The sequence below is a fragment of the Halyomorpha halys genome, unplaced genomic scaffold (genome assembly GCF_000696795.3).
Source record: "Halyomorpha halys isolate HHAL.00 unplaced genomic scaffold, Hhal_1.1 Scaffold234.1, whole genome shotgun sequence".
Lineage (NCBI taxonomy): Eukaryota > Metazoa > Arthropoda > Insecta > Hemiptera > Pentatomidae > Halyomorpha > Halyomorpha halys.
In genome coordinates this window covers 88,752-100,609 of record NW_027111802.1, presented here as the reverse complement: position 1 = coordinate 100,609, position 11,858 = coordinate 88,752, and the positions used below count along the sequence as shown (strand labels likewise).

At 32.4% G+C, this 11,858-nt stretch overlaps 1 protein-coding gene across 1 annotated transcript in view; it reads right to left on the bottom strand.

The window, feature by feature from the left end:
* Positions 1–1,750: 1,750 nt before the first annotated feature.
* The window catches only part of verm (LDLa and CE4_CDA_like_1 domain-containing protein vermiform), a gene marked incomplete in the record, with an annotated part of 25,090 nt that continues 14,982 nt past the window's right edge, over positions 1,751–11,858 (bottom strand). The window contains 4 exon segments of the mRNA XM_067049786.1: positions 1,751–2,727; positions 2,808–3,614; positions 8,214–8,329; positions 10,097–10,246. Coding sequence (XP_066905887.1) covers positions 2,497–2,727; positions 2,808–3,614; positions 8,214–8,329; positions 10,097–10,246 — 1,304 coding nt within the window.

Sequence of the window (11,858 nt, the reverse complement as noted above, 5' to 3'; positions counted from 1 at the left end):
GATTTATAGCTTTTCATATTTGTTTAGGTTTTATTCATAATTGGTTTTACTAGTTCAATACTTGAAATTGAATGACTACTGATATGAGTTGTCCATATAGAAAATACAAACACTCTCTGCTTTGTTCAACTTATTCTGGTATCGTTCTTTACTTTTGGTTGGTGGATTTGAATATTCTTCCTGTTCCATGAATCAGTATAGAATATTAAATAGAACTAGATAGATTGTCTGATTTCAGTTTTAATGTTAAAATTTTGGTTCCTTATTTATTTTTAAATGTGTTAAAAATTATTGTCAGTGTTAAGTTTTTCATATTAGTTTCGGTTTTGTTTATGATTTGGTTTACTATGTCACATCTTCATCAACTGTTGAATATATACCAAAGTAAGTGTTCCCACATACAAAACCAAGTCTCTCTGCTATGTCCAACTTAATTTGGTCTCTTTGTGCACTTTAAGTTGTGCGTATTGATTGTTTATATTCTTTCTGTCCCCCAAATCATATCATTATGTTAAGTATATTTTAGATTTTGTTAGTCTGGTTTCTGTTGTTCTCTAAAAGTGTTGGTTCTGGAATTTGTTTTAAATTGCTTAAACAATATTCTCGGTTTTATAATTTTGTTTATAGCTTTTCATATTTTTTTCATTTTCATTCATAACTGGTTTTACTATTTGGTTTCTGGTTAGGCTATCCAGCAAACCCAATCCTCTTTATGTATTAATGTAGGGTGTGTATTTTATTCTACTGAAGACCAGTTTTTCAGTTTTCCATTGTAAAGGTAATTGTGCGATGTCCGTTATCATTAGAATAGTCATGGTTGCTTTCTCTTCCTTGCCTCTTCTTTACCTATCTTAGTGTTCAAGTTGTCTATGAAAATTTTTACATCGTTCCTCAGGATCATATTCCCCTTTTAATTTTTCATAGAAAATATTCTTCTTCTCCTCTTCCCTATCTTCTGTAGGAGCATGTATACACATTTTTAAAACTCTCCTCGCACAGTTCAAATTCTTTTATTGATCAGCTTATGCTGTATTATAGTGTGCTTAATTGATTTTCTTATCATGAAGCATATATAAATGATGTATATCCTATCTATTTAATAGTTAATATATATTTTAATGTTTTAATTTTTTATTTATTTTTAAAAAAAGAACTTATATACACATTACCTAAATTTTGTATACAAATATTGGATTTTGCTATAATTGTTTGAGGTTGGGGGATACAAACATTCTTTATTTACAGGTTACACCTAATCTCTATATTAAAAATACATTTATTTCTCTTATATTTTTACATCAGTTATAGTCCTAATTTTCCTAAAGACTTAATTCTGAGGTTTGACCTGTAGTCATTGATCTACTCTTTGGAAATAAATTCGAAGATTCTCCAAAATTTTTTGGGTTGACTTAATTAGACCGTTTCCTCTAGTCTCCTTTAAATTGTTTTCAAATAAGAACTTTTTCTTGAACCTTTAAAATTACTTTCTTATGTCTATTTCCCTCTTGAATTGAATTCCCCCCAAAGAGGAAATAATTCCCTGTTGAATTGGGAGGAGGGGAGGGTTGAGGGGAATTCATTTTTAAAAGGTTTGTACAGTCTGATCTTTTTCCTGCCTTTTTTGGAGGAGTCAAAATTACCATATTTTATGATATCAAATATCTAATTAATTATTTATATAGGTTTTATTAACGAAAGATAACAGCTTGTATCCAAGATATCATTTTTGGAAATATAGATTGAACAAAAATTGGTAGTAAAAAACTATTTATTAACATTTATATTTGAGTATTACAATACTTTGTTGTGTCATAAAAATTTACACTTAACCGGTCATATTTGCACTTACTTATTTAAATAGGTATATAAATTATTTTTGTACAGCCTTAGAATTCACAGAGCAAAGACTAACACAGATTGCCCTAGGAGAGAGCGAGGGAATCGATTCCGTGCTTGGAAGGTAAAATTATTTAGCGAGATTCTCTTCTCTTGTCCTGCTAAAGCATGGGGATTCGATTCAATATTCGTTTAATAATCAAAACACAATAGCACGTTTCGAAATCCCTCAGCACTCTTTTATAAAAATATATATATTACACAATCCTTAATCTACCTCACGTATAATATACAATAGCGCATCGACTATACAAAATACACATCTAAATAAGTATGCAAGTAAGTTATAGAAGACAATATCACTGTATTCCTTCTTAAAATTAATCATATATGACTGGATTTTATGATATTTAAAAAATTTGAAAACATTTTTTTTTTCGGTTTTTCAATAGCTGGTTAGCTGTAATAATTTGTATAGACGATGCATTCATGATCTTTATTTATATTTTTAAAAAAATATTTTCTCATTATTTTTTATTTTAACACAGTCTCTTATCGCATCGTGTATTCCACCTAAAAGATTCATTTTTACTCCACAGAGACTTTAAGTTTGAGATGTATTATAATTAGGAATTTGGGGCTGCTGTCTTGCGCCTAGCCCTATTTAGCGGAGAAACCATCTCCAGTGGGGTCGAGGATCCATGGGTAGTTGTTGGGGCATTCCATGCAAGTGAAGAGCCTGATGGTTTGTCCTGGCAACTCCCTTGTGGTCAGTGGGCACGGGTTGGGCAGGGAACACTCGGGTTGTCCTTTCACATCACACTTCTCCTTCCACTCCTGGAAATCTCTCAAGGAGTTCAATTCCGTTGGGTTCTGCATCCATTGGATGACCTGTAAACAGGATTAATTTTAGTTAATCATAGGTTAAAATGATTTGCAACCAAATAAAATAAAGAAGAATTGAAAATTACCTGAAGCATAGTTACGAAGTAAACGTCATTTCTGTCCAACATTTCTTCAATGAACTTGATGAGCTCATCCTTGAATTCCTTCTTGCTCTTCAGCCAGGAGGCGTGGAAGTGGAGACCCAATGGAGCCCTGTTGGTACTGAAATGCCTGTTGAAATTGTGCCTCAAAAGACGAGCAAACTGTTCTCCGGTCTGGATGTTAGAGCAAGAGTCAACCATGTGACAACCTGGAAGGGATTCATCGAAGGTTGGGTCGTCTCTTCTGTCGAGTTCGTTCATGACCATTTCCCAGATGGGGTGGGACCTGGATGGGCAGTTCTGGGCGTTACCGTTACACTTGTGGGGCATCCTGAAGTAGAGGGTGTACGGCCAGATTGGTACGCGACCGAGGGAGGCGGTGATGGAAGCGTCATAGACGAAGTATTGGTCGGCCATCATGTCGAACTGTTTGTTTCCACCTACACGGAGATATGGAGCCCTTACTCCAATGATGGAACCATCGGTGATGTTAGCGAACCTTTCGACGATCAACCTGGCACCGGCCATTTCAGCGAGCCAGTCGTCATAAGAACCTCCGGTCCAGTATTTGGGTTCGTCTTTGTGAGTCAATGAGAAGACGGCGATTTCGTTTCCTTTCCTGTGCAACTCTTGGACGGCAGCGTAGTTGGTGTACTTGTGGGATACGAAGAAGGTTCCCTTGATCTGGCAACCGTTGGGGTTCTGCCTCTGGCCGTTGAAGATTTCGTCGTATAAGTCGATGTTGTCAACGTTGACGGCTCCGTTGAATGTAATTGTGATCATCTGAGGAACCTGGAACAAGGGATTTTATAATATTTACTAAACAAGGCATGAGGATGTGGAAAGAGGGATCAAGGATGCACTGAATTTGGCACCTACACTATTTATTGTTAGATTAATTGTTACTGCGGTATGTTGTTACCACCATAAGAAAAGTTAAAGAGTAATTTATTGATTTATTTTATATACTCTTATATATAAGTTAAGTGACAGTAAGAAGAGACTTAATAGAAAAAAAGGTAAAAGGTAGATATAAGAACACTCTGTCTGGTTCCTCAATATGTACATTCGAATCAGCTGATCTGCTCGATCAGCTGATATGGGCCCCATCAGTAACAGCTGACTGGAACTTTATATATATATTTACGTGTTATGTGCGTATATAATAGACATTTGCTGTATTGTTGTTGAATACAATTGAGAATTAAGTTCGAATACAATACGTGTATTATAACTTATGATAGGAACTTGGACTAAGTGTCAGTAAGTGCTAGTGAGTCGGCCGTCATCGCGACATTGTAGATTTTTTTATGGTTGCTGCATTATTGAAGCAAGGCCAGTGTGGAACAAACCGGCAGTACAGTACACAAACCATATAGTAAAAGAACCGGGAAGAAAAAAAGGCAGTTATCTCACCCCAATTTTTGATCACTTTAATGAAAGCTATGTATAATTACTAGTAAAAATTGATGAGTTTGCCAAGTTTAGGTAGGGGGAATGAAAAATTACGGCTGTTTCAAAACGATAAAAAAAACTAATTTTTCATTCGAAGCTCTATATCTTAAAAAGTAGGAACAATACAAGAAAACCTAAGAGAACGTCATTTAAAGAAGAGTAAATTTGCTAAAATATGAGCCCTAATAGAGTTATTTACGTTAAATAGTTTTCGAGATACAGCTTTTTAAAAAGCAACATTTCATAAAAATGTATGGGACGTACTAAAAGATCAGGTAGTGAATTCATTTTGAAACATTTATATCTCAAAAACTATTTGACGTACAGGTGTCTATTAGCACTCGAATTAAAGCTAGTTTAATGAGCTATAAAGTAGTTTATGATGTTTATCTTCTTAGGAGTAATAGTTTACATGAAATTTGCTAAAATAAATTGATTTATAGTTGTTCGGACAAATTTTCATTTGCCAAATTTATATTCATATGTGAATATCATAAAAACTACTACCCCTACGAAGATAAGTGTCAAAAATCTACTTCATAGTAAGTTAAATTTCCTATATTTTGAGCGTTGGCAGACATATGTACGTCTTATGGATCTAGAGATATAGTTTTTAATATTCCAATAGTTTATACGAACAACTAGAAATTAACATTCTGCGAGTCTATTTTGTCAAATATCATAAAAACTACTACTCCTACAAAGATAAACATGATTAACTATTTTGTAGTAAATTTAACTAGCTTTAATTTGAGCGCTGGCAGACATCTGTACGTCCAATGGTTTCTGAAATCACGTTTTTCATAATTAAAACTTATTGTCTGAACAACAATAAATAGATTTATTTTAGCAAATATCATGAAAACTACTATTCCTATGAAGGTAAAGGTCATTTACTTTTTTATAGTCCATTAAACTAGCTTTAATATGAGTGTTAATAGACATCTGTACGTCACATAGTTCCTGAGATATAGATAAATTAACTAACTACTAATCTTTCAGTAGATTTTTAAGAAATTTTGATTTTTAAAAAGCTATATCTCGAGAACTATTGGACGTAAATTGCTCTTTTAGGGCTAACATTTGAGCAAATTTACTCTTCTTTAAACAATGTACTCTTTTATAGGTTTTATAGTGTTGTTGGTAGTTTTTAAGATATAGAGCTCTGAATGAAAAATTAATATTTTTTTAAGGTTTTAAAACAGCCGCTATTTTTTATTCCCCCTATCTATACATGGCAGACTCATCAATTTTGACTAGTAGTTATACATAGTTTTCATTAAAGTAATCAAAAATTGGTTTGATGTAACTGACTTTTTTCCTTCCCGGCTCTTGTACTACATCTCCTCATGATATTATACACGGTCTACTATCTCCTCATCATTATCAACTTGTATATACTTATTATGTAATAATTTTTTTCTGTAATATTTATTTTTTTTATCAATTAATTTTTTTTTGTAAAGAATGGATTTAAAGAAGTATTTTATTAAAATGAGTTTATGAGGAAATATATCCGTTTTATTTGATATTATTTTTATATTACTAACTGCTATTTGGAGTTTTCTTTGTACAAACATTTATCTTTAAAATATTATAATATTTTTTAGTTAGTTTTTATTTAATAATGGCTGTTAGTTTTGGAAAGTTCATTTCGAACTCCCCCCCCCTCACTATCGCTAGACCCTGTCTTTTATATATTATTTTGTAGCGGAAAGTGACCAGGATGGGTAACCTGAACATAGATTGATGAGATTGCGGCTTTAGGCCATGTCCTTAATTAAAAAGGATCAGTTAGGAGTTTGTTTATCTCTTGAACGAGCGTAGCGAGTGGAATGAGACATCTGTACCAACAGAAGCAGTCATAATAGTGGGATAGATTTTAACCTACAACATCAGAAGATAAAGTCAACGGGATAATATACAAATACCGAAGAATTTCATATTACTGGAAATAAATACTCATTTTTTATCTTAAAATACAATTACAAGGCCAAAAAGAAATATATATATATTTTTAATTAATCTTTATTTTGATATTCCTTCTCGAAATATTTCTCGGTTGAGTTTTCAATTTAAAATGGTTTTAGCATAGTATCAGTAATTTAGAAAAATGTAACAGAATTATTTTTTGGATGTTTATCTTAATTATATCGTTGAAAATTAGTTAACTAAAGTACTGTCTGTCCGTTGCCTTTATGGGATATCTGTCTTGGCAATTATGTAATATTTTTATTTTATTATTTATTTATTTTTTTTTAGACCATTTAGTGGATAATAACATTTGGTTAAACGGGAGTACTTTGATTTGCAAGAATATAGATTATTATTTTTATAAGGTTATGGTTGGTAAAATAGTTTCTTAATGTAACTGGATGGTTTAAAATTAGTTATTGCTGCTTCAGTCTTTTTTTCTGACAAAAGAAAGTTTTTATTTATTTTGTATTTGACGTGTTCCGTAGGTATATACCCGGAGTACTCCAAGCCTATACCAGGGGTGCAGAAAGCGAATGCCACTATCTCAAAATATTAAAAAATTTTTTTTTTTTAATTTAACCTGCATTTCAGCATTTACTTTGCGTTGTTTTTTTTCTCTTCTTTTTCTACATATTCAATCACTCTAAGGACAATTACAGTGACTTTTTTCGTTTGCTCAACAAGAGTGCACTAAATTTTTTTTCAGCCTAACCAAGATGCCGTGAAAATTTTGTATCTCATGTAGAATGCCGGGGCGAAAAAAGTTTGAAAACCGTTTCCGTAGACTACAGTAACTTTGGGCAGGCCTGCTATCTATGGTACAGTCTGTAAGGAGAACTCAGTCTACCGTGCTATACTTGGAGTATGTCCAATTCAAAATAAACTTAAATTAATAAATATATAGAACTCAGGTTTTTGTTAGTTGTTCATTACTCTGTTCGTTGCAAGCAATGAATCAGTTGATAATAATGAACGTATCACTCGTATGAGCGTTCACGAGACAACAAAGTACGACATACCATCCATAGGTACTGTTTCAGGTATACATTTTTTCACTTCATTAAACTCTACCTGAAATAGATCTAATCTAATCTTTTTTTTTCTAATCACTTTATAGTGATTATTCCAAAATTTTATGTATGGACTAAGCCTCCTAACAATGGGTTGATTAGAAAGGCGATTTTTTTACATATAATTTATTATTTGATATTTATAACTGTATTCAATTATATGGAACCAAAAAATTTGATGTTAGTTATACAATGGCATGATATAGACATGTATCATGAAAACTACTATTCCTACGAAGGTAAACCTCAAAAACTTCTTTATAGTCCATTAAACTAGCTTTAATTTGAGTGCTAATAGACGTCTGTACGTCACATAGTTCCTGAGATATAGATTTCTCAAAATAAATTAATTAACTACTAATCTTTCAGTAGATTTTTAAGAAATCTTGCTTTTTAAAATGCTATATCTCGAGAACTATTGGACGTAAATACCTCTTTTAGGGTTAATTTTTCAGCAAATTTACTCTTCTTTAAATAATGTTCTCTTAGATTTGGTAGTTTTTAAGATATAGAGCTCCAAATGAAAAATTAATGTTTTGAAACAGCCGCCATTTTTTAATCCCCCTGCCTATACTTGGCAGACTCATGAATTTTGAATAGTAATTATACATAGTTTTCATTAAAGTACTCAAAAATTGGGGTGAGATAACTGCCTTTTTTCTTCCCGGCTCTTGTACTATTTGTCTAGTATATTGATTTTGCCAATATCTGGGTTCCTAGAAGTTAAAGTAAGTGAGAACTGAAATGAAATAAGGTATAAAAACCAATCCTATTAGTAAAAAAAAAATTGCTTGACTCGATTTCAAGACGAATGTTCAAGGATAAAAACGAGCTTTTTGAACAAAGTTGCGACGTTTATTTTCATATTCGTTTTTGATCTACTCCTTACCTGGTTTGGTTCGACAGCTCCTGGAATCTTGGTTCCATCGGCAGAGCAGAAACAGTCTGGAAGAAGACACTGTGTCAAATCACAATCTGGAGCCCTGTTAGGGTCCAATTCGACGGCTGTAATACAGAAAACTCATGTTATATATTTTATTTAACAAATAGATATATTACAGTTATAACAATGAATGATTTGGGGATATTTCAATTTCTAACGAATACATTCTTACTCTTTTTAACTTCAATTATGGGGTTTTCCCACAGGAAGCGAAAATTTGAGAAAAACGTTTTCCAAGCCCCGTTATAATTTATTGAGTTGAAAAAAAAATAGATATATTTTTTAAACTATTTGAGTCATTTTTGATTTTGTGACAGCTCAGAATCAAAATTTCCGCTTTCTGCGAGATCGGTCTGCATTTTCTGTCTGAGTTTGCATTCAGTTAATGAGTTGTGGTGAATAACTCTTCCTTATTAAACTTCTTTATTTTAAATATATCAATAAGAACGTTTCAGGGCCATCTTACCATCATCAAGTACTCTAAAATATAAATTAATACATATTGTGCCATTCATACAACAATATAATTATTCAACTACAAAATCTTATGTAAAAACAATCAATTACCTTAAAATAATTTTATCTTCACATTACAAACTTTATAATCAATCTGTTCTCCTTATTCAGTCCTAAGTATATAAAATTCACATTAACTATTATTATTGTCTGTTTACTTTTAAAAAATTAATAAATACAATTTCATATATAAAATAAGGAGAAATCTAATTACATCAAACCATTATGATAATAACATTTGATTTTTTTTTTTATATCTTTATTGAAATTTACAACTGTATATTATATAATATATTCAGTAAATTTGATCTTAGTTAAAATGGAGTGTTACAGGCGTGTAGAGCAACTACGCGTTGGTCGCACTCTAATGACATTTTACATTAGCAGGTCTCGTGGCCATCTTCTTTTTGGGCTCCTCGGAGGATTGTCAGGAATGGAAGAGGATGCAAGGTTAGAAACTAGGAGGATTTGAGTGGTTAGGGAGTATGTAATGGAAGGAGTGATATCTGGTTCGGGCTAGATCGATTACATAGGGAACATTAAGGTCTTTATGTATGATTTTATTTGTAACTAAGTAAGGAGTATTGAGGATTTTACGAAGGATTTTGGATTATAAGGATTGGATACGAGAGGAATTCGAAGGTTTAGTGGAGCCTCAATGCTCAACTCCATATGTCTAGATTGGCCGTATTACAGTCTTGGAAGTTTTGACCGTTTGTCTAGTAAGTGCTGTAATAGTCGAAATCGATGTGCAGTTTCCTGTCTTTTCAGTCTTGTGTGAGGATTCCAGGTTAATCGTTTGTCCAAATGTAGTCCAAGGTAGCGGATCTCAAGAGTAACATTATTAAATGAAACTGCAGGCAGTCGGTAGGTTTACGACGAATGGTAAAGGAGATTTGATGGGATTTGTTGGAATTTATCTTAATCCTCCAATTACGACACCATTCTTCGAGGGTTGTGATATGGGAACATTTCAATTAAGGTTATATTGTGACTTTTGTATTCATAAGACTAAAGAAGCAGTTCAGATTAATTATAAACTTTGATTTGTGAGGATAAAATTATGTTAAAGTAATTGTTTTGAATAAATTTTCGTTTTTGAATTATTGTTTTGTTTTTATGAATAGTATGATTTGTATTTTAGAGCACCCGAGGATGGGGCGATGGCACTGAAATGTTGTAACTGATATATTAAAATAAAGAAGAGTTATTCAATTCAACTAATTAAATAAATTATTTTTATATTACTATCACATACACCATTCTGGCCATATCCTAGATAGGCTACTACTGAAAATATTGATAGTACTTACTACAAGCGTTTTCGTCGGATTCGTCCTTGCAGTCTGGTTTGTCGTTACAGAAGAGGTCCTTGTCGATACACTCTCCGTTTCCACATGACAATTTACCTTCTGGGCAGACAGGTTCATCTGTCTTCAAGATAGGCATGACCTTTCTCGGTTCTGGATACAAAGATGTAATGTTCAAATATTCAATCGTATATCTTTAAAAAACACTAAAAATAAAAAATAAAAAAAAGTGCTTCGTTTGTGTGACCAACTTTTCGTACAAATACCTATTTTATTGACTGTTATCCAAAACGGATTGTCGCTTTCTGTTTTATTATATTCTTTATTATCGGAAGTAAAATGAAGGGAATGAAAAGGGAAAAAATATGATATTAAAATACATGAAGAAGGGAAAAAAAAGCATTATTCAAGAGAGAGTTGCACACAGAAGTGTTATTTTGTAGAGGTGGAAATTATAAGAGTGAACAAAGAGGAAAGATGTGTATGAAATGGTGAACCTCTCTCCATGCTTCCAAGAATGAAGCAGTAATTCCATGTTAAAGAAACTCTTTGCTTGTGGCGCACACACAGAAACACATTCCGGGCATTACACCCTTCATGCTTGTTACGTTGATGAACACATATATAGAAAAGAAAGGTCTTTTCAGCGGTTGTTAATAACACAATACAATTAGCTGAAACGGTTCATTTATTATGTATCTTAGTTACTGTATTGGATTATGTATCCATCGATTAATCATTACTAAACGACATTTCAGCTAAGAGCAATGAAGGAGAAACTTGTTACTTCAGAGAAGAAGGTAACACACAATATATAAGAGAGACATGATAAGGATTGCTATACTTGCGGAATCTATGGAAAAAAAAATTGAAATTTTATATTCAATAATAATATTTCAAGTCTTCCTATTGATTTAAATATAGCATTTTTGAATTCAGGTTGATAACCTCAGACAGTCACAATAATAATTTTGTAATATGCAACATATTCATCTCAATTTAAAAAAAAAATTATTACAGTTGAACTGGAGAATAGTTTCTAGGAAAACCTAGAAACTTTGAAGTACACCCGGTGAAATTAAGCATTGGACAAAATGTAAGGATACTGAAAAAGAGCTCCTGATCTCCAACGAATTTGTGGAGGTGAAAAAGGTTGAATAAAAATGTAAGAGTTATGAAGGTTGGACTAACCAGGAGCTATACTTTGGAGAGCCTGATTTCAGAACATTAAAGCTGAGGAGCTTAACATAAGCAGGGAATATCGTCAGAATATAAAATTTCATGTTACTAGGAGGAGAGGAAGACGAAAGTGTGGCAGTATATTCTAACAGTATCCTAGGTATTAGGAACTGGATAGCGTCGGTATAAGACCGTGACGTTTGAAGGAAGCTGTTGGTGGAGGCTTAGAGAATGAAACCTGTAACAGCTGTAGCGCATGTAAACCTACATGTATATGCTACATTTATATAGTATATACCATTGTAGCGTACATGTACTAAAATAATTTATTTTTAATTTTATAAAAAAAAATGAAGAAAGATAAATAAAAAAACAGAAAATTAATGTAACGAGGAGGAGAGAGAGACGCTAGTATGCTAGATCCCATCAATATCCTGGGTCTCAGGAACTGGATAACGTTGGTACAAGACCTTGATGGTTAAAGGAGGCTTACAGAACAAGACATATATATGCTATATTTATGTATTATATACCATTATAGCATACATGTATTAAAGTAATTTTATTTTTAATGTTATAAAAAAAA